Source organism: Mustela nivalis, assembly GCF_964662115.1.
Source record: "Mustela nivalis genome assembly, chromosome: 6".
Lineage (NCBI taxonomy): Eukaryota > Metazoa > Chordata > Mammalia > Carnivora > Mustelidae > Mustela > Mustela nivalis.
The window spans coordinates 4,060,966-4,083,966 of NC_139025.1; the positions used below are offsets into that span (position 1 = coordinate 4,060,966).

The 23,001-nt window shown below is 53.6% G+C and overlaps 1 protein-coding gene across 4 annotated transcripts; it reads right to left on the minus strand.

Annotated features, from left to right (window-relative positions):
* Positions 1–5,934: 5,934 nt before the first annotated feature.
* On the minus strand, positions 5,935–22,956 carry ZNF839 (zinc finger protein 839). 4 transcript variants are annotated; one of them, XR_014313468.1, is made up of 8 exons: positions 22,561–22,956; positions 15,981–16,793; positions 13,269–13,499; positions 11,456–11,548; positions 9,748–10,769; positions 7,916–8,032; positions 7,636–7,771; positions 5,935–6,938 (listed from the first exon to the last, which is right to left on the minus strand). XR_014313468.1 is itself a non-coding variant. In XM_082737418.1 (8 exons), the coding sequence occupies exons 1-8, from the start codon at positions 22,852–22,854 to the stop codon at positions 6,061–6,063; spliced, it is 2,712 nt and encodes a 903-aa protein (XP_082593544.1). In that variant the 5' UTR covers positions 22,855–22,956; the 3' UTR covers positions 5,935–6,060. The 4 variants fall into 4 exon arrangements, 2 of the variants coding, with proteins under 2 accessions (XP_082593544.1, XP_082593545.1); XM_082737418.1 differs by having other exon boundaries at positions 10,620–10,769; XM_082737419.1 differs by lacking the exon at positions 22,561–22,956 and adding an exon at positions 21,001–21,546 and having other exon boundaries at positions 10,620–10,769.
* Positions 22,957–23,001: the final 45 nt, after the last annotated feature.

A 23,001-nucleotide genomic window follows, 5' to 3' on the forward strand; every position in this document is an offset into this window, starting at 1 on the left:
CATTTTTGTCAATTAGCCGTATTTATATAGAAAACCCCTGGTTCAGTATTTTTTACTTTGTATCTATCCGTTATTAAATTTCTCTACAAATAAACGTAGGTTTTGTAATTACAGCTGACGAGTACGTAGAGCTAACTGAGTGAGAGAGACCGGCTCGTGAAAACTACCTCCAGCAGTCGCCTGTGTTTGCAGACAGGATGAGGCAGGCCACGGGATTCTTCCAGGCACAAGCGCTAGGGTCTGACAACGTCCGCAGCCCAACCCTGGGGGCTCGAGTCTACCATTGGCTTCCCGCAGAACCGTGAGGAACTTGGTGCTACAGCACGGATGGGGTACGTGACCCAGGATGTGGCCCTCCTCTCGTGGAGGCTGCAGCGTCCCAGCAACAGGCAAAGAGGCAAATGCTCCAGTAAAGACCGTACGCGACAGGGATTTCGTTTGGGAGAAAGTGAGCCTCCCTCGCTGTGCAAAGTGATACGTCAGAAAGTACTGAAAGGCAGCACTTCCTAGTGTCTCCTTCCTCTGCCCCTGGGGCACTCGCTGCTGGCTCACTACTGTAAAGGCTGCCCTCACACATCTCACAGCCAGGAAGCCGCAGTGGGAAGGGTGCTCTGCTCCAGGCTGCCCTGCCCGGCAGGCTGTTGTCAGGAGCCCCAGAGGCAGGTGGGCAGGACTGGGCCCCCAGATCCATTGGCAGTTTTATGCTTCGGGCATACTTAAAAAAATAAATGCTCTTCAGGCCACCTGGCTGGCTCAGTCTGTGGAGTGTGCGACTCTTGATCTTGGGGTTGTGAGTTCAGGCCCCATGCTGGGAGTTCAGCTTACTTAAAAAAAAAAAAAAAAGGCAGTGAAGGACTTGATACTGTGAGCAGGCCTTTCTAGAACATTCCATGGGTTCTTGACACTTTATCCCCAGACCCCCAGGTGGTCCAGGGGAGGCCATGAAAAGGGTTGACATTGCAAAGGACAAGCAGACACGGAAGAGCTAAGGGACAAATTATCCAGTGGCATTGGTCCAGAGAGGTCTCACGAAATGGAAGAGGCATCAAATTAAAGGAAGACCCCTCTGGTGGTTGAATTTGCTGAGTTCTGCACTCACTACACAACAGTGAAGTCTCCAGAGAGCTGACAGGCTTCTAAACCATGTTCTGCCTTCCGCTCAGGTCATGATCCCAGGGTTCTGGGATCAAGCCCCACATCGGGCTCTCTGCTCAGTGGGGAACCTGCTTCCCTTCCTCTCTCTCTCTCTGCCTGCCTCTCTGCCTACTTGTGATCTCTGTCTGTCAAGTAAATTTTTAAGAGTCTAAAAAAAAATTTAAACCATGGAGGCTGTTGACATGGTTCTGTGCCTCCAGGTATCTTGCCAAAGTAGACAGCCAAGGAGCCTGCAAAGGGCAAGTCCACAGAAACAGGCCTGAGGAAGGGTTCTGGGGGCAGTTCATGGTAAGTACATTTCATTAAAAGGAAAAAAAGAAAAAAACCAGCTTCCAGGAAACCCAAAGGCTTATATGAAAGCATCGAAGTGGTCACAACATACCACACTTTCTCATTCTAAATAACGTGACCTGACAGTGGGTCAGCCGTCTGCGTTGGTCACCAAGTATTCCTGGAGTCCTGCCTTTGTGACCCACGAGAGCTGGTCCTTCTGGTTCCCTTGCCATTGGGGGTGACCACAGGGCAGGTTCTGGCCACGGGAGGGCAGCCCTCCCTTTGGTTTCCTCTGTCTGAGTTGGCCATTGGCAGAGTTTGAGATGTGGCTGCCCCGCTGGTTTCCTGACCCGGCTGTGCTGAGGCAGTGCTATCCCCCGGCCTATGAGGGACACGTTGCACAAGGAGACACATACCTCCATTGTTTGAAGCTGGCGAGGTTCCAGAGCTGTTACTCCCACCTCTCCAGACCGACCCACAAATGTTCTAACCATCCTGGGAGATGGGGTTCGGCAGAGACCATGTAGTCCTTCCATATTTTTTGCTTCATCTGGGTTTTAGCTAGCACACGGCTACCAGCTTAATAGGTTCCAGAACCTTCTTTGTCACCAGCTGTGGCCACATGACTGAGACGTGCGTTTGGTTCTCAAGTCGTGTGTGCCCCTTCTGCCCCTCACATCTTGGGGGATGGAGCAGACATGAGGGTGATGAACCCCCTCATCCCTCCAAGGAGTGAGGAAGCCCCCTGGGCCCTGGGCCTGGGTCACCTCTGCAGCAAAGCCACTCAAGTTCCAGAGTGCCTTCACGTGTTCACTTGGAGGTGCTATCGTCTCCACATATCCCCGCCGGACTCCTATGTCAGAATCGTAACCCCCGGCAGAGATGGTTAACAACAGGGTGGGGTAGCCCCATGCATGGGATCCACGCTCTTATGAAAGAGGCTCCAGAGGGTTCCCCGGGGCCCCTCCAGTGTGTGAAGACACGGCGAGAAGGCGCCGGCTGGGACACAGCCCTCCCCCAGCCATGCTGGCGCCCTCGTATCTCCAGCCTCCGTGACTGAGCAGCGAGCCCCTGCTGATTCTGGGAGTCTCAGTCTGTGACTCCCTTAGAGCCACTTGAACGGACGAAGATGAGGGAGAAGTAAAATGCCAACTCCTTCAAGTCGCTTACCCCACTACCTCTGTAGAAGCAGCCAGCGGATCCCCTGCCAAGGGGAAGGCTGGCAAGTGTGCGCGTGGGTGGTGGTGATGGCGGGGATAGCATGGGTGCATTCGGCCTCCGGGAGCCAGTCGATCACGAAGTGACAGTTTTAGCCTGTTACGCAGTGATGCGGGCTGAACTGCCAAAGACACAGCTACAAGAGCTGGAGGTGGCTACCACGCGAAGAGGTTGGAGGAAATGACGTAATAGTTACGTGGTGTGATGGAAGCGTTAGCTGACACATCGGTGGAGATCCTGGTGCCATATGAACAGCAGATCAAGAGATGAGGAAGGGTTGGGCGCCTGGGTGGCTCAGTGGGTTGGGCCACTGCCTTCGGCTCAGGTCATGATCTCAGGGTTCTGGGATCGAGCCCCACATCGGGCTCTCTGCTCAGCAAGGAGCCTGCTTCCCTCTCTCTCTCTCTCTGCCTGCCTCTCTGCCTACTTGTGATCTCTGTCAAATAAATAAATAAAATCTTTAAAAAAAAAAAAAAAAAAAAGAGATGAGGAAGGGGAGGGGCTGCTCTCTTTTAAAACATAAGTCTCAGAGAACTGGCCCGTTAAACTATATGCACATATAATTATGCTTAAAAACAAAGGGCAGAGGGGCGCTGGGTGGCTCAGTCGGTTGGGGATCTGCCTTCGGCTTGGGTCATGATCCTGAGGTCCTGGGATTGAGTCCCACGTCCCACTTCCCCCTCTCTCTGTCTGTCTCTCATGAATAAATAAATAGAATTTAAACAACAACAAATGGCAGAAAAGCAAGCAAGATATGAAGCAAATGAAAAAACCCAAGGCAGTTCTCTCTAGGAAAAATGAAAGCTTCTGGAAGTCAGAGTCATCCCAGCACACCAGCAGACTCGGCAATGAGCCGTATTTATAGTTCACGTGAGCATTAAATCCTGACCTAATGCCCCCTGTGATACAGAGACACCCGCAGGTGGAGCGGGGAGGTGTGCGAGCCATGTCCTGTGTCCCACGAAGCCATCGAACACGAATAAGTCAAGACAGCTTTGAGAGAGACATAACTTGGACACATGGAGGTAAGTCACCAAAAGGAGAAAGTGCTCACCTTGGCCTAGGGGTGGAGGGCTGAGGTCGGGCCGGCTGTGCTTGGCAGCACTTCTGGTAGCTTTGGGCATTTCACAAGACGTAGCTATTATCCTCTAGCTGGAAACAGACATTACTCTTTAACATGTAGGCCTCCGAGGACATTAAAGACCGGCTCCCCGCAGCCTCTCTTCCGGTTCAGCTCTCCCCACTCCCGTGACCCCTGGGGAGGCCAAGGTGGGTGAGCCTGGCGGGGCAGCTGCAGGGCCCAGCGCTTTCCGGAGAACACACAAATAGAGGGCTTTCTTTCATTGCACTTAGGAATGACAGTAGTTGAACAGGGACCTGGTGCCAGGACAGATGACAAATGCTGGAAACTGGAGTCCACACCAGTCACCCCGTGGGAGTTGCTTGGGTGGTATGTGTCCCCGGGTCTGTGACCTGATGCCTCTTCACTCCTGCCCCTAATTTGAGTATCTCAAATTATAAGAACTATGTATGGGGCACCCGGGTGGCTGTCGGTTAAGAGTTTGCTTTCAGCTCAGGTCATGATCCCAGGGTCCCGGGATTGAGTCCCTCATCGGGCTCCCTGCTCAGCAGGAAGCCTGCTTCTGCCTCTGCCTCTTCCCCTGCTTGTGCTCTCTCTCCCTGTGACAAGTAGAGAAACAGAACCTTTAAAAAAATATATACATATATATATACATACATATATATATACATATATATTGTATATATACATGCCTCTGCATTGTATATATACATTGAATATATTGTGTATATATATACAATATATTTATTGTATATATATATACATTGTATATATTGTATATATACATGCCTCATGTATATATACATGCCTATATATATTGTATATATACAAGCCTCTGCCTTTGGCTCAGGTCATGATCTCAGGGTCCTGGGATCGAGTCCCGCATCGGGCTCTCTGCTCAGCGGAGAGCCTGCTTCCTTCTCTCTCTCTGCCTGCCTCTCTGCCTGCTTGTGATCTCTCTCTCTGTGTCAAATAAATAAATAAAATCTTTATTTTAAAAAAAGGAAGTTTTCTTCATTTGCCACGTATGGAATAAGGTGTGTCTGCTCGCGCAGCACTGCAGGGTAGAAGCTATGTTATAAATCTGTCTAGGGACCCTGTAAATGCTGCCCTGGCCGGTCCAGCACAGGTGTTCAGCACAGAGGCATCTCCGTCAGTCCAGGCAGCTGCTGTCCCTCCACGGGCACAGGTAACATTCACGGGCGCACAGCCAGCGCCTCCTGCTTCGTGGGACAAGGAGATTTGACTCCACCATCTGTTTGTAACAGCACACCCACCGTGGTGACATTAAGCTGTATTGGGGGGTTTGGGAATGTCCTGTAAATAGAAAACAAAAACAAACTTGTATTTGACAGGGCCTGGGTCCAGACCCCGGAGCGGGGGTCCAGACCTGACTTGGTTTGTTGCGTGACTCGCCTGATGAGAGTCGTGAACGATCCCCAGGCAGGAGGCTCTGTCCTCACTCCAGGATCCCAGGACACGACTCACTCTAGGCTCCTGAGAAGTGTCCCTGAGTCCACAGCGGGTACCACCGCCTCCCCTGGGAGCCCAACACTCATGGGGCACCGCGGCTGGCTCTCTGCTATAGCCACTAGGTCCTAGGACACCGCCCTTCTGTTCTGTGGATCCAGCTTTGAGACCAAGCGAGAGGACAGGGAAATGCCCGAGACTAGAGCCTGCGCCTCCACAGCAGGCCCCAGAAGGAGCGCGGCATGAGGGGGTGCAGCTGTGATCCCAGCACTGCCCCTGCAAGTGCGGGCAGAGGACGCCTGTGCTGTCTTGGAGAGGGACAGAGGGCCTTCCCTGTCCTTCCTTCCCCATGACAAAGCCAAGGGGGACGGTCAACAAAGAGCCGTGGCCAGGTGGCAGCAGGGGAGACATGCGAGGACCGGGGCTGAGCTTGGCAGCACCTCGCTGCGGACACCACGGGTCCCGCTTCCTGCACCCATGACGCGCGAGCAGGAACGACTTTCTTTCCCCTCCCAGTGCTGCCCAGAATGGCCCCTTGGTTATGTAGTTCCCAAACCCAGACATGGTAGAAAAGCAGCAGATCGCCCAGGAGGGAAGGGGACACCATTCGGGGGGAGCAGGGCTGGCGAGGAAGGAGGCGGTGGCTTTACCAGTGGCAGTCGTCAGAAGCCTCCAGGGACTCGCTCCTCAGAGGAACCCAGGCCGGTAGACACAGAAGAAGAAAGGAGACAGTCAAGTAGAAAGATATTATCTTTATAAATAAGACTTTCATTTGCATCCGTATTCACCATAGAAAAATATACATTACTTCAAGTAGACCTTCTCCAGCTAAAATACCCACACGTCCGGACCACGGTCCGACTTCACTGTGTGGCTTCTGCCTCTGTGCCTTCTGGGGGGGCCCCTTCCCGAGGGCCCATGTGCAGGGCAGGCCCATCCGCACCAGCCACCAGGACGAGGTCCTCCTCCCCAGACACTAGGGAACCCGGATGGGACAAGATCAGCCCATCGGAGCTCTGAATAAATAGCGGTTCTTGTCCCTGAGACAACAACTCGTGGCACCCGTGGGTAATTTCAAAAGCCACAGCTTCACCCACAGCAATAATACTCTCCAGTCCTCCCTGCTCAGCACAGGCCTCGGGCCCACAGGGGAAGGGGTGTGAATCCCCTGCCTGACTTCCCTGACCCCCGTCAGAGGACGGTGACCCCGCCTGGCCCAGCCCCCGCTCCCGCACAGTCCTGTGGGCACAGTCAGCCGGCACCGTGTCCACAGACAGAACCTTCGCCGGTGGAGGGCCTGTGTCTTCCATAAGCAGGACATGGCTAGGGCTGGACCGCTGGCCTCTTTGTGGGGAGTCCTGCATCTCGAGGCTTCCAGACCCAGAAGGCGGCAGGGAGTCTGCTCCTCCAGTGGACGTCAAGGTGCTGCAGAGAGCCCGGGGCCTGAGGCTGTCCCCCACCTTCCAGGCTAGAGAGTGTTCCGGAACATTCTCCTCAGAGAATGCTGCCACCTGTCCCTGCGTCTGAGTCCTGGGCTCTTCTAACGGAGGACAAAGACTCGGCCCGCCGACGTGCTGATACGAGAGATCAGGAGCTGCGGACCCACTGTTGGCCTCTAAGTCAGCAAGGGCTTTGAGATGCTGGTCTGCAGGCAACACGCTTCTGTCACTCTTGGAAACCAGCGTCGTGTGGCTTTCTGCGGAGTCGTAAGAGCCGCTTCCACTTACGTGAGGGGCACAACCTAAACAGTTCAGAAAAACAGGTAAGCATACGTGTACTGTGGCACGGCCTGTTCACTGCACTCTCTGTCCCAAACAGGCTAATCCAAACGAATTTTCTGGCAAAACAAATAGAAACCTAGACTCTCCTTGCCCTCGGGACTGGTAGCTTCCAAGTATGGAGGAGGCTGCAAGAGGCGACACGGATTCGTTAGGTGAGGGGGGCCGGGTACCAAACAGGGGCCAGGCGTGTCCCTGCTCCCCGGAACCCATCTGCCCTCCCCTTCCGCAGAATTCAGTAGTGAGTTCTAAAACGGAGGATGCCTCTTGGCGCTGGAGACCTTAGCATCAAGCAGGGTATCAGGCGACTTGGAAAATGGCAAAGTTACTCTCGGGGCCGTGTGTCCAATGTCTAGTTGACAGGTTGGCTGGAGCAGGATAAAAACCAGAGTGGGTCTTGTTTCCCACGTTAAATCCCAACTGCCCTTGGGGCCCAGCCTCAGAGAGCCAAGCCACATGCGAGCTGTGTCTCCGCGACTCTCCGAGAGCGATCTGCTCACCAGCACTCAGGACTCTTCATTTAGGTAAGAGATCCGAGGAAGCCTCCCAGACCTCAAGACCCACGGGGAACCCGAGGGGATGATAGAACACGGCAGGCTGGGACAAAACTTGAGAAACCAGGCTCTCTTAGGTCGGAACCCAGGGCCACGAACGCTTTACCCTCGCTGGAGGCCGGGGCACAGGCAGGGGGCTTCTGCGGGCCTCCACGGTCGGCAGGAGGCTCTGGGCTGGCTGGGGCCGGGGCTGGGGCTTCTCTTCTGGTCCTCTTCGCCCAGGCCAGTCCCTCCTCTGCAGTCTGGGAAGGGGAGAGGCAACCAGCTCAGACGAGGAAGAAGCAAGCAAGCTCGCGCTTCTCCTTTCTGGAGCCCAGCGCCGGTGGCGGAAGCCAAAGCACAAGGGGCTCGGCGGGTCACCCAGCGCCCCCACCATGCGTGCCCACCTCGTGTCCCCGCTTCTGCTGGTGGCCGTCCTCCGCTTCGGCCAGGCCCGGCTCCCCGCACGGCACGTGTGCCTCCTGTTTCCTCAGGAACTCAGTGAGTCCCAAAGACTCGGCCACCTGAGGGGGAAGGACACACGTCAACCCGAGGTACAGGACCGAGTGGGCCGGGGAGGCCCCGCCAGGCGGCGAGCCCCCAAACACTGACGGACACAAAGGTGCATGTGGGGTTCGACGGAACAGCTGGGGAGAAGGTGGGTCCTTACCAGCACTGGAAGGTTCTGTGCTCGCCCAGCACAGAAGCAGACACTGAGAAATTTTTTTAAAAATTCACTCTGCTCTCTTCAGTGTCAGTCAGACATGAGTTCTCGCCCCTGACTCCTCTCCTGTTCCGAATGCTCATGGCTACCTTCCTACCCATTCCAGAACAAGGCCTCCTCTTCCAGACAGTGCCAAGGATGAGGGTGTGGGGGCCCTGGGGGCCGAGCTGGGCCCCGGCTTCCCTGCTCCCAGCCAAGGGGACCTTCCTGATCCTGTCAGGGGGACTGCAGCTGCCCGGGGGAGTCTGTGAAGATCCGATAAAGGAGACAAGTGACAACTGTCACTGATGCACGGACGCAGGACGGGAACACCGCGGAGCAGGAGGGGCAGGGGCAGGGAAGGAGCGACAGCAGATCAGAGTCTGGGGAGAAAAATGCCCCTCAAGTTCAGTGCCTCCCAACCAGCCTGTGTCCCAACCTGCCACTGTCTGTGCTCCCAGGAGGCTGTGGCTCAGCCTGAGCTGCCTGCAAAGCTGGGTCCCCAGGGGCGTGCACAGCGGCGCATGTCCAGTCCGCCCTGTGGCAGGATGACACACCTGTTGAGCTCATAGTTTAAAAAGCATGTAAGTTGAGGGGCACCTGGGTGGTGCAGTGAGCTGAGCGTCCAATGCTTGATTTTGGCTCAGGTCATGATCTCTGGGTCACGGGATTGAGCCCCGAGCTGGGCTGCACAGAGTCTGCTTGGGATTCTCTCTCCTTTCCCCCTTCCCCATCCCCTACCCTAAACATTCTAAAATGTTTAAAAACAAAAACTAAAAAAGCCCACATATGTGATTCCTGCCCACCAAGGCATCTGTATGAGACTTAGAAAAAACCCATTACGGGCGCCTGGGTGGCTCAGTCGGTGAAGCGTCTGCCTTCAGTTCAGGTCATGATCTCGGGGTCCTGGGACTGAGCCCCAAGTTGGACTCCTTGCTCAGTGGGGAATCTGCTTCTCCCTCCCTCCTCAAATAAATAAATCTTTTTAAAAAATAAAAAAAAGCATTATATTTCTATAATAAGTAGTTCAAGAAGACAAAATAAAAAAAATTATTAGGTAATGTTAAATATCGAATTTGTATAAAACTAATAACCAAAACAGCCCCCAAACCAAAACCCAAAAAAACCATGGGCCGTGTTCAGCACGCTTCAAGACCGCTCGCTCTGGAACTAACATACTCTCTGGGACACTAACGCCAGGAGCGGGTGGGGACCCGTCACCAGGCCAATGGACCCGCCAACAGAGCTCAGGGCAACACGGCCCAAGTATTCCTTATGGCTGTGAACGAGGACAGCGGCTGCTCCCCTGGACCTCAAACTTGCTAGTCGGCTTCTTCTTTCCAGCTGCCTCTTGGCTCAGGCACAAGACCCTGAGGACAAAGCATCCCGTGAGGGGAACCGAAACTACCCCCTCAAGCGACAAGGACGGCCGGAGCCAGGAAGACCCCTCCTGACCGGCCCCACCACAGCGACACCAGACCTTCGCTGCCCCCTGCACGCGCCACCCTCTTCGTCCCACATTCTCCTTGGACAGACCTGGGAGGATCTTCAGGGCTTGGGAGACTCTGAGACACTAGTCCGTGGTCATCCTGGTGTCACTCACTGACACGAAGTCCTTTCTTGTGTGCCCACCACTCGCCTCTCTGCCTGTGGATTTTGTCCGCGGCGAGCGGCCGAGCCCGGTGGGCTGGGACCCCGCGTGCCGGCTACAGCTGTGTGAGCAAGTTCCTGAGTAAACAGCCACGGCATTGCTCAGCGCTCCGCCTCAAGGTGGGGGCGAGGGGGCCCGCCCGGCGGGGACCCCCAAATGACCAGACCACACAGGGCATGTGGTGCCCAGCAAAGGTTTCATCCAAAACAAGTAAAACCACAGCCGTTCTAAACGTATTTCTATCCAGAACCCAACGGAGCCAGAGGCTGCGCTGCATGACGACGAGGACAGTGAAAAGGAGGCTTCTGTCAGAGCCACCACAGTCCGTGTCTGTGACCCGGTCACCTCCCCAGCCCACGGTGAGCGGAAGCCACACGCCTACCGACCACACTGTCCCCGACATCAGCAGCGGGAGGGAAGACAATGGGGCTGTCCAGTTGCCGTCAGCTTCTCCGCATTCCTGAGTTTCCCCAGACAAGCGCCATTTGCTTTGATAGTTAAGAAATGTTACATGATGGGAGAGAGCTGAAAAGAAGTTGGTTCTGTCCCTACTGAAAACATGCTCCTCTGGGGCGCCTGGCGGGCTCTGTCGGTGGAACATGCGATGTCTGATTTCAAGGTCGTGAGTTCGAGCCCCATGGTGGGTGTCGAGATTACTTGAAATAATAACTAAAAATAAAACCATTCTTTTCTTCAAATGGAGATCCCTCTTTTGGCAAATGTAAAAGCAAAACTTCCTCCTCTGTGAGCCTGTTACCTTACTGTTGCTTATTTCCAGAGGCTCCCGGGAACACAGACCAGCACCACTGAGGTAGTCTTGACACATCTTCTTAACCATTTTATGCAACTCTTCAAATTCCTTATACACAGCTGGGAACAAAGGTTTTGCTAGATGACCTGTTTCAACCTTGGTGAAGATAAAGATGATAAGAAAGGTTTAAACCAGAGGCGACAAAACGGCCAGAACAGAAAGCCACTTCAAGGAGGGAAGGAGACAAGCTCCTCAGGCTGTCACTGGCCTGTCTTCTCCTCCACTTCCCAGTGACAGCCCCTGTGTGCCCAGCACTGTGCTCAGTGGGGACTCCAGGACAGGCCAGAGAGCAAACCACCGCCTGGGTGATGGCCCCAGAGGACGGTGGGCCAGAGCTCCAGAGGAGGCATGGCCAGGGATCACCAAGGGACTAGAAAGGTCCTGGGGACAGGGGGGAGGAGCACCAGGTCCTAGTCCTCAGGCAGCTCCGCTGGGCCTCCTGCATTGTCAGAACAGACTCCCCAGGGAGGAGAGCCTCGTGGACCAGGCAGGTGAGGGCAAGGGAGAAAGGTGACAAGGGCCCTGTGGGCTGGACACAGTTTGCCGCCACCGGTTTCTGGCCTCGCACACCAAGTTAAAACAGGCAGGGGAGGCACGGCCCCAGGCAGGTGTCTGGCGGAAGTGGGGGGGGCAGCGGGCAGCAGCGGGCAGTTGCTCCGGCCCTGTCCTGGGGAACAGAAAGGATCCCAAATGGTCTGGCTTTTTCTAAAATAAATGTGACGGATGTCTTTCTAAAGAACTTCAAATCACCCTTCATCGTTTGGAATTGCCGAGTGACTCACCTTCATCAGCAGAAACTCGTACACGCTCACGGCCTGGGCCAGCTGAGGCAGCGCCAACTCTACCAGCGCGTCCCGGTCACATTGGTGCAGAAACTACCGGAAGGAAGCATTTGACAGCTCTGAATGTCCCAGTGGCCGACAAGCCGGTGCAACAAAGAACAGAATAGATGTAAAGTTTCCCCAAATCTCAGCGATGAAGCAACTCTTAACCATAAGTGTTCCGTGTGTTGAGGATCTCACTTGTTTGCCCCCAAACAAGGCTATGACCCCCTCTGCGGTGCACGTCCGACACCCCGTGACTCCCCAGGCACATAGTGAGTGCCAGGCCCTGCGTCAGGAAGGGTGCTCCCTACTCTCCCGGACACTCCAGAGCAAGCAAGTCCTGGGCAGCCTGCGGTCTGGAGACCACCGCCAAGGGACAGGCCACGGGGGAAGAGGAGGACCCAGCTGAACGCAGGGGTGGCGGGGAGGGGGGAGGCGGGAAGGGCAAGGTCCTCAAGATAGGGGAGGAGCCAGGGAAGGGGGAAGGGGAGTCGGGAAGGAGTCCGGGTTCCCAGCTGGAGCCCAAGCAGACCCTGGACAAGGTGGGGGTGGGAAGTGGAAGGTGAAGCGGTGGACAGACGCCCCGGCGGCGCCGTCTGAAATCAGAGCTCGGGGGCTCAGGAGACGTGAACGGGGCGAAGCGGCAGGACGTGGGTGTCCGCAGGGGGCCGACGGCCTGGGCAACCAGGAGGTGGAAGAGGGCACCCAGGGGAACAGTGGCGTGGGAGAGAAGGGAGCAATCGCAGAGACCGGAGGCGTGAAGGGGCTCGGGAGCTCGCGAACCCGTCGGCTTCCTCATCTGTTAAGCAGAGAGTGAAGGAGGGAAACCAGGGACGGGGCCGGCTGCGCTGGACCACATGGGGCGCTCAGCAGGTGGGATTTTGAATGTCAAGGGATGAATCAAGTCAAGGACTACCTTACCTCCTACTCCCAAATATTAGTCGCCCAGGATTAATTCACCAGCCCAATGAGAGAAAAGCAAATTCACCAGGGCTTAGGTTTCCCGCTAGAGCATGCAAGCTCATGATGATTTCTAAGAAACCCGCTTCCTCTCTGAAAGCCTCTCGCTTCCCCTTGTGGGTGAGTGTGGAGGCCCCGGTTCCGACGGGCACCGTGACCCCGCATCTCACTAACCCGCCACCTCGCGCTGCCTGCTACCCTTCACTTCTTTCCTTTTTTCAATTTAAATTCAGGTAATTCACACGTTTAAATTCATCTATCAACAGATATTTTTAAAACCTGAAGATCAGCTGTGTGTCCCTTCTTTTCCTTAAGATACTCACCTGGCCATTACCGGCAGCTAAACACATCCTAGCCAAAGGCGATCTGGCTCAGTTTAGGGTTCCACTTTTCTAAATCAACCCCATTACATTCACTAAGTCTACTCTCAAGGGACTGGGATAGAGAGTCCAGGGTTGAGAACCTGAAACATATTTATGCCTTAAAACTCTTCGCAGTAAAACAGAAACCATTTCTGTTGTTTTCTAAATGCTTCTATGAAAACGTTATGAAAAGGTTATGATCATTCCAAAACTTACAAAGGCGAGCAGCTCTTGCTATCCCTAAAGCCCTCTGGTCATTTCAGATGGGGAAGCTCAGAGTCGCTTCAGGTAATACTGTCCCTGAGCTCATGCACCTCCATCCAACTACATTTCAGGTGACTGATTAGTTGATCTGGGTATTTCACTTCTAATTCAGAACCCTAATAGTGAATTGTCATACACTAGGCCAAAGACACGGGTTTCAAGAATAGGGTCTTGGAGCCACGCACCTCCTTGAGCCCAGCTCGGGCTCTTGAAGCGCTCTGTACCCCTGCTGCACGGGCACCCCTGGCTGGGTGAGCTGCTCTGCTTCGCCCAACGACGGCTGTGCTGGCCTCCGTCAGGGCCACGGACAAGTCACTTCTGGGGTCTAGGTGTCTCTCGGATCCCAAAAGGGCTGAGTAACTTCCGTTTTCTGGTTCAGACACCAAGGCCTCTTCAACTTCTAGAGACTGGCTATTCTAGATAGCATTGTGCACCCAAAACAAAAACAAAATAAAGTTTTATACACCATAATGATGACCTTAGGGCAAAAAAAAGTCAAGTCAAAAGCAAGGAGCTTGCTGAATTAGGTCTTCTTTGCATCATCAAGATGCGTTAACTATAATCAACGCATCTTAAACTTTCCCCACAAAGTCCCCCTTTAAGACACCCAGTGAGTTTGAGTGAGCTGACAAACCATAACCCTGGGTGTTCCCCAAAATGAAATAAGGAACTTCTGTGACAGCACTGTCATCTTACAAATTAAACTGAAATTTGGTCATTCATAATTACCCATGACTTTATTTTTTTTTTAATTTTTAAAAAAAATTATTTATTTGACAGACGGAGGTCACAAGTAGGCAGAGAAGCAGGCGGGGGGTGGAGCAAGCTCCCCACTGAGCAGAGAACCCAATGCGGGGCTCGATCCCAGGACCCTGGGATCATGACCTGAGCCAAAGGCAGAGGTTTAACCAACTTAGCCACTCAGGCACCCCTACCCATGACTTTAAAAAGTCACCTCTTGGGGCGCCTGGGTGGCTTGGTAGGTTAAAGCCTCTGCCTTCGGCTCAGGTCATGATCCCAGGGTCCTGGGATCGAGCCCCGCGTCAGGCTCTCTGCTCGGCGGAGAGCCTGCTTCCTCCTCTCTCTCTGCCTGCCTCTCTGCCTGCTTGTGATCTCTGTCTGTCAAATAAATAAATAAACAAAATCTTAAAAAAAAAAAAAAGTCACCTCTTATTGGATATTTTTCAAACACCATAAATTTCATACCTTAAAAACAGATAGTCCAGCCTTCCGTACCCTGAGAAGGACGCACGGCGCCGCCAAGACATGTATGTCTCTCCCAGCCTCTGCTCCACAAGGACCCCTGGACCCACTGGCGTCATTCATTCTTCCCTGTCCCCAGGCCCCAAGAGCCATGAAGCTACTGTCTTCGTGGCTTTTGAAGAGTCCCCGGGCCTGACACTGTCTAGCTACTTCCTCACTCTGTGCCCACTCCCCTCTGAAAACAGGAGTAATCCCTCCCAGGACTGACGGGATGACAAATCAATACAAGGAACACACTTCACGCGGCAGCTAGCATCAAGTGTGTCCTCTTAACTCTTAAAGAATTTTCCCTCTAAATCTTCATCACAGTGGCACTCCGGGATGGATGCCAGGTCTGTCGTGCTTTTAGTTGCCAGAGACTGCTCCTGGGAGAGGGCAGGACAGACACAGGCCGGCACATCCCTCCCCACTCCAGCAGCCCCAGGCACCCCTCACAGGCGATCTGGGCAGCCGCCCGCCCAGGGCCAAGTGCCTGTATTCAGGAAGTCAAGCAACTACAGGTTCCTTCTGCTGTGGTGTAGGATTTCATTATCTTTTTAAAAAGATTCTTATGTATTTATTGGAGAGAGAGAGAGAGTGCAGGCAGGGGAAGGAGCAGAGAGAGAGAGAGAGACAAGCCGACTCCCTCCTGAGTGCAGAGCCTGGAAGTCTAATTCCCACCTGGCAGGGTCCTGGAAGATTGAAAACACTCCTGCCCAAAGGGGACGTGCAACCAAGAATACTGTGACTGAAGCGAATGCGACGGGGGAGGTAGTACTTTTGAATCCTAGCACAGGGTCGTCCCGTGGTTCCAGCGCTAGAACCCAGGAAGGATGTGCTGGGCCCACACAACACCTGCTCCGGCCCCAAGGAGCTGATCTGTAAGCCAGAGCCCCTGCCAGCCTCACCCCTCCCTCAGGGACCCTGTCCCACAGCAGGGACTGCGGCGCCCAGGGCAGACAGGCACTCTCTTTCAACATCAAGTCACTAAAATCACAAACTCCCACTGAGCAACCACCAATGCTGGTTTCTCGAACATGTCAGGATCTCCAAATACAATCACCCAGCCGCAAGCACAGCCAGAAACGACAGCCACTGCCAGTCAAACAGAAAGGAAGAAGGAAGGTTCTAGCAACAGGGGGGAGGGTGACCTCTTGCACACGGCAGAGGAACACACACCGCACAGTTAGGAATGTGAAACAGCTGTCAGTAAATTGGGACGTGGTGACACACACTCAGGGTGGCTGCTGTCTGCCCTGTCTGACCGTGAGTGTCCGAAGGGCCACCTGCGAAAGCAGCATGTTCCTGCTGACCCTCCAGGAAGCGCCCCTGTGGGCTGTTGCCCCCCAACTCAGACCCTTCCCAAGGCCTGCTTTTGGGTCAGCATCAGCCCAGAGGGCTCTGCGATTAGTTCTACCCCCAGATCTAAGGAACTAGCCGCTCCGTTCCATGGAACACGCTCAGCAAACTCTGCGCCACATGCCACACACAGGACACCCATCTCTTGGCTTGTCGGTGGCAGTGGGGACAAGGGCAAGGGACTGTCAGATGCCCTGCTCTGGGGCTCTTGGTTCTACCTGAGCCTTCCCCCGAAACCCCATCAGATACCACAGAGGTAAGTGGCAGGAAGGCCACTGTCAGCAGACAGACATCACCTGCGGGCCAGCCCCTGGCGACTGGGCCCCTTCCTCGCTTCGAAGGGCTGGTGTGGACGGCTCCGGTGACATCAGGCCAGCGGTCCTGCCTTGAGTCACGCTCCCGTTGGCTTTTTCAGACATCAACACCTCAGGCTCCAACCGGCCATGGCTTGGGTTCAGTTTAAGATGCCGGGCCAGGCCCCCCTTTCCGATGTAGGACTTCTCACACGTCTGACACTTGAAAGTCTTGGGCCTCAGGGAGCAGCCGGACAAGTCGAAGGGCACCTGCTTTTCCCTCTGCTCGTCGTCGTCTTCCACACTCAGTTCGGAATAGTCGTCAGAATCGGACGGGTGCCCGTCGGCCAAATCCTCCGTTTTTATGAATTTATAATCTTTAGCTTTATACTTGGGAGGTCGAGATATCCGCCCAGAACGTGTTTTCACTTTTAAGGACTTTTTGAGTTTCTCGGTGTGTTTTGTGTGCAAGCCGGAAAGAAAGAAATTCGCTGGGCTGGGGGACACGGACGCAAGCGCCGGTGGGGCAGGGGCCGGCGAAGGGGCCGGTGTGGCACCCCGTCCATTGGCAGCCAGGGGCTGGAGGGCCGGCAGGGGCCCCTGCGCCAACAGCTGAACGGGAAGTGAGCTGCTCAGGAAGCGCGGCCGGGGCCCGGTGCTCAGGAGGGGCTGCGGCCGGAGCCCCAGCACCCTGGAAGTCCTGGCGGGCAGCTGGCTCAGGGCTGGCTTGGGCTGGATGGTGGCCAGTGGGGGCACTGGCCTTTCCTGATCTTTCATTTCTGCAGATGTGACCTTGACACAAATGGCTTCCAGTTGCTTGAATACAGAAGGAGAAAAAAGCATTATGCTTATCAACATTTCTACAATTCTGCTCTCATCTTAAATGTATTATTGAAATTGTTTCTAAAAATTATAAATTTTTATATTTATATTTATATTGTTATATTGTTATAAAATCTTTTTAATGTACCCATACTGTTTACCATGGTTTTTCTCAAGCTTTCTGGCCAGGCCAGTGATAAGCTTTACACATGTGCACACGGAAACATACGCAAACATAAATTAAAATTCACAAAACTACCATTTGTACATAAATGCCTTCTGATAGTATCTATTCCATATCATTTTTGAAAAAATACTAATCATAATCCACTAAATTGACTTCATGACCCAATAAGAAATATCCTTTTTTATGGTTTTATCACATTGGTGTTGACTTGGAATTCCTAGTACTCTAAACTGAACTCAATTCAATACATAGGCTCACTTTCTTGAAAAGTTAATGAAATTCTAGAAACAAAAAAAAGCCATAAAAAGCAATGAAACACAGGTTCCTACTACCTGCCTCAAGGCATGGGGCATCATCCTTACAGGGAAAGCTCTCTGCTTTCTCCTAATCTGCATGGCCTCTTCCTTTTTCACCCTAGCCTGAAAGTTTACTAATCGTTCTCATGGATTTTTTTTTTAAAGATTTATCTATTTGAGAAAGAGAGGGAGAGAATGAGCATGCACAGCGGGGAGGGGCAGAGGGAAAATCTCAGGCAGGCTCCCGGCTGAGCACGGAGCTCGGTCCCAGCACCCCGAGATCATGACCTGAGCTGAAACCAAGAGTCAGACTCAACTGACTGAGCCACCCAGGTACCCGTCTCATGCATTTTTTATTATATATATAGATACCCCTAAAAGTATGCAGTTCAGTTTTGACATGTTTTTAAACTTTATATAAGTGAGTATCCTCTCCTGCAAATTGGTGGGGCTTTTTCAGGTTTTTTACTCCCTGATCCAGCGTATGAAATTCACCCACATTGAGGTGTGTAGCTCTCCTGCTGATGGACAAGTGTCTCCAACCTTGTGCTCTTGCGCTGTGCTCAGAACCTTCATGGATGTGTGTGCATACGCGTGAGTTTCTCCAGGACACATACCTAGGAGTGGGGCGCTTACCTTCAACAACTTCTTAACATCTAACAAAATCTTAGGGGGCGCCTAGGTGGCTCTGTTGGTTGAGCATCTGACACTTGATTTCAGCGCTGGTTGTGATCTCAGGGTTGTGGGATTGAGCCCCACACTGGGTTCCACGCTCAGCAGAGAGTCTGTTTCAGTCTCCCTCCCTTTCCCTCTGCCCCTCTTCCCACTTGTGTGCTCCCTTTCTCTAAAATGAATACGTAGGGGCGCCTGGGTGGCTCAGTGGATTAAAGCCTCTGCCTTTGGCTCAGGTCATGATTCCAGGGTCCTGGGATCAAGCCCTGCATCCGGCTCTCTGCTTGGGAGGGAGCCTGCTTCCCTTCCTCTCTCTCTGCCTGCCTCTCTGCCTACTTGTGATCTCTGTCTGTCAAATAAATAAATAAAATCTTAAAAAAAATAATAAAATGAATAAATAAACCTTAAAATAATATTTTTTAATGCACATGCTTTTTTGATGTAGCAATTCCATCCACTTCTGGGATGCCATCAAGAAAACAGGTACAAAGCATAGGTGCAAATAGGTCTTGGGGGTTCAAGACAGCACGGTCTGCAGTAGCAAAGCACCCACAAAAGGGGAGGGCTGCCATCAATGATGTCCCACGAATCATCCCTGAGCAATGACCACGTGCCGGGGACAATCGTACAGGTGCTAAAGATTAAGGGTCATGGACTCAGGGGAGAGGCAGCAAAATGGACAAGGCTCAGGGCCTCACAGTGAAGAAATAATCAGCATCTCTGTCCGACCTCATGATCCAGAGCTGGCCTCCCCAACCCTGGCACAATGGCCACTCCGGACCATTCATTCTGTGCTGTGGTGGCCGTCCTGGGCATGGCAGAAAGCTGACAGCATCCGTCTCTACCCACCAGACGCCAGCAGCAGCCCCCAGCTTGGGACAAAGATGTCTCCAGGCACTGCCAAACACCTCCATAGGGCAAAATCGCTCCCTGGTCAAGAATCCCTGATTTGGGGCCACCAACAGGCTCTGTCTGGATCACTCCTACACCACGTGGAGGGGCAATGAAAATGACACCTCCCACTGAAATCAAGCTGGAGTCCATCTGTCTGTCTCTACGTGCTACTTGACCACAAACAGCAGAGATGACTCAGTGCACCAGTTTATGAGGCCGCGTACAGGGCTGGTGCCAGGGGCCCATGAGGACCAACCCTAGGGTACCTGTGGATCAAATGACAATGATCTTTTAACGATCATACTTGTTTCACATTACTAGCACTTAGAATGTCTAACCTCTGGAGATATCACCAGATAATATCAATATACACACACACACTCCCCAAATCCTACTATTTGGGGATAAGCCTTTGCCTTCAGCTCAGGTCATGATCTCAGGGTCCTGGGATCGAGCCCCACATCGAGCTCTCTGCTCAGCAGGGAGCCTGCTTCCTCCTCTCTCTCTGCCTATGTATGATCTCTGTCTGTCAAATAAATAAATAAAATCTTCAAAACAACAACAACAACAAAAAAAAAACAGGCAAAACTGGTCTAATTTTTAAATTTGTTTCAGACTAGTTTACCTGATGGGTATTATACTCGATACTTTGTTACGTATGTATGTCACTTAGCAAACGTCTACTATGTGTCATAAGCCAATGTGGGTGAGGAGCAGGAAGACTCAGGTGAAGGGGATTAAGAGGTATACACTAGCAGTTATAAAATAAGTAAGTCCGGGCACCTGGGGGCTCAGGCATTAAGTGTCTGCCTTGAGCTCAGGTCCTGATCCTGGGGTCCTGGGATCAAGCCCCACATCAGGCTCCCTGCTTGGCAGGAAGCCTGCTTCTTTCTTTCCCACTCCCCCTGCTTCTGTTCCCTCTCTTGCTGTGTCTCTGTCAAATAAATACAAATATTAAAAAAAAAAAAAAAAGGCATGAGTGTGCAAAGTACAGCATAGGGAATACAGTCAGTAACACTGTGACACGCTGTATGGTGACAGACAGTGACCCCACTTGCTGTGGTCGGGCCTGAATAACGGACAAACTAGTGGAATGGCCACGTTGTCCACTTGAAACTATTTTAACACTGTATGTCAACTATAGTTCAATTAAAAAAAAACAACAAAAAACAGAAGCCAAGTCCTAGCCTCATCCTTAAGGACGTGGGCAGCTTCCCCCCCCAGGCCCGTCATCCTTAGACCTGCTGAATCAGGACCTCCTACCCCAAAATCTGTGCTTTTCAAAAGCTCCCTTGATGATTCAGAAGGCTGACTAGGCTCCCTGAGGACACAATGACATCACCGAGCGACAAGTGCAGTTGGGAGAGGCGGCCCAGTGGGTGGGGTGGGGGAGGGCCTGGCTTCCCCGGGGAGGGGACCTAAGAAGGCCGAAGAGAATTTCGGCCAGGTAGAAGGGTAGACTTCCGGGGCGCCTGGGTGGCTCAGTGGGTTAAGCCGCTGCCTTCGGCTCAGGTCATGATCTCAGGGTCCTGGGATCGAGTCCCGCATCGGGCTCTCTGCTCAACGGGGAGCCTGCTTCCTCCTCTCTCTCTCTCTCTCTCTCTCTGCCTGCCTCTCTGCCTACTTGTCATCTCTGTCTGTCAAATAAATAGATAAAATATTTTTTTAAAAAAAGGGTAGACTTTCTACCTTTCTAAGGAAAATGTGTGAATGCACAGGCACATGAAAAAGGGCGGGGCATGTTGGAAGGAACCGGAAATGTTTCTGTGGCACAGGAACAGGGAGGACGCGGAGGGACGGAGGGACGTGAGACAAAATCTGGCCCATGGGAGTGCGGGCATTTGGTCTAAGCCTTCGGATCCACACCCACCCCACCCCCAACACACAGAGAACCACAGGCCTGGGTTTTCTAAATGCATGTTCCGCCCCACCCCCACCACTGCCTGTCCTCCTCCGTATTTCCAGCTGGGACTCACCCTTCTGGACAAAGTCCTTTCTGATCCCCTCAGCCAGAAATGACTTCTCTCTCTCTCCAGGCCATCTCTTTAGACCAGTCCTTCATCTCTAGTTTCCTGACCTTGCTTAGAAGTTACCTGAGTCATGTTTTACCTTGATGGTTAGATCAGAACCTCCTTAGATGCACGGTACACACCTGCTTTGCTTTCCTGGCCTCCCAAGGAAGAGCGGGGACTCAAAGGGTATCTCAGGTGACCAGACAGCAAAATTACGCTGTTGCGAAGCCAGGGAGAATTTAAGCCATCCCAATGAGATCAGCTACGGAATTCCAGCATGCTGCTGCATTCTGCTTAGGTTTTGTGGAAACTGTCATTTTTGGACTCTTAAGTTGCCAGACCAAACCCAAAAAGCCAGGGTCACATTCAACAGGTGTAGAGCAGCCACACTTTAGGAGACTTGGGCAAAGTCACTCAACCTCCCTGTAAAACGCTGATACAAACACGTTCATGAGCCTGCTGAGACGTGGACTGGCACGGTGCCACGCCTGGGGCAGAGGCTCTGCAAACAGCAGCCGCTGTCACCCTCCTGACTCCAGACTTGCTGTGCGCCCCCTATGCATGAGACCTTTGTTTCTTCAGCATAGTGTGAGCTATGAGGCTTGTCCAATAACCCGTCCCTCCTGCAAATAAAGGAAGGAAAGCCCAGAGAGGTTGGGTTACTCAAGGTCACACCACTAGGAAATCGTTCGGACAGAATCATAGCTGTCTTCAACTTTAGCAAGACAGCGTCCCAGTCTTGATCACCAAGTGGGTACAACTCTAAGCAGCCAAAATCACTCCGTGGAAAAAACAATAAAATAACAATGAAGACTGTTCATAACAACAATGACAACAAGGAACACTGTCGATTCTATTCTCCATCTTTTTCTTCCAGGGGAAGCAGCTTCTCTCCAGCAACTTTGGGGTGAGACTTGCCAGTGTCATTTGCAACCTCAGCTCTGAAAGGGGATGTGGCTTTACAGAGGATGTGAAGGACCTCTGGCTTCAGGAGCTACACGGGACCCTCTGGGCTTGGAAGACCATGCCCTAGTTCCAACTTCCCTAGTAGCCAAGAGCTGTGTGACCCACGAAATAATTAACACGAGAAATGTTTTGTAGTATAGGGAGTGCTTTCAATGTGTTTCCTTCATTAAGTCTATGTCGGGCCCTGTGCTGGGCACTGCCACTCGGGCTGGTAAGTCCTGCACCAGAGGACTTAGGACTAAGAGAGTGTGCTTAACTCTGTCCCAGGCCCCTGCGTTGGCGCGGGCCACACCTTCCACCGGAAAAGCTCCGCAGGCTGGTTCGTTTCAGGGCATTCAGGTCTCAGCGGCCGTGTAGGGCCTACGGACTCCTCCCTCTAAAGCAGCCCCTGGTCACTCCCAGAACGTTGCTTGTGTCCTTCAAGGGCCGTGTTCAAGGCTGCACCTGCTGCACCTAGGGCAGTGCTGGGAACACAGCGAGTGCTCCGCAAACGCGGGATGAATGACAAAGGCCCGAGAGAGGCGCCGGGGAGCACCGAGGCGCCCCGAGCAGCGCTGCGAAGCGGGAGGGGTCCCAGGCAGGGGCGCGCGGGAGGAGTTGGTGACAGGTCGGGGCGGACGCTGCCTCTCCTGCCGGCCGGCTGAGGGCCGACGAGGGGACGCGGGCCCGGGTCCGCCGCGAGGCCTCGGCCCCCTCCGGGCCTCAGTTTCCCCATGTCCCTCCCGGCGCCTCACCTGGGGCGGCAGCAGGCGCGGCGGGCGGGCGGGCTCGGCGCCGGGGACCCGCTGCAAGGCGGCCTGCTGCGCCGCGTCCCGCAGCCGCCGCGCCGCGTCCTGCAGCACGAAGGGCGGCGGCGGAGGCTCGGCGGGCGGCTGCGCCTTCGTCACCTGCTCCAGGACCTGCCGCAGCTGCTCGGGGCCCAGCGGGGCCACGCGAGCGGCGGTGCCGCCCTGGCCGGGGGGAGCCCGGCCGCCGCCGCCGCCGCCATCCTCGCTGCCGTCCTCAGCCTCGGGCTCCGCGTCCGCCATGGCAGCTGACACTGGGACTCGAACCCGCGCCGCCGAGCGACGGCGGCTCCAATGTGCGTCACCTGGGAAAGGGTGGGTGGGGACTACGAGTGCCCCGCAGGCCAAGACACCTCGGAAGGCGACCGCACCTGGGCGAGAACGTCGGTG

What these genes read in the sequence shown, in the direction of transcription:
- ZNF839 (XM_082737418.1), bottom strand. Translation starts at nt 22,854, where the DNA reads ATGGCGGACGCGGAGCCCGAGGCTGAGGACGGCAGCGAGGATGGCGGC. An exon ending in TGGAAATAAGCAACAGTAAG is followed by an intron (nt 8,033 to 10,619) that starts GTAACAGGCTCA and finishes CTTCCCCCTCAG; the next exon opens with GTGGCCGAGTCTTTGGGACT. An exon ending in AGCAGAAGCGGGGACACGAG is followed by an intron (nt 7,772 to 7,915) that starts GTGGGCACGCAT and finishes TCCCCTTCCCAG; the next exon opens with ACTGCAGAGGAGGGACTGGC.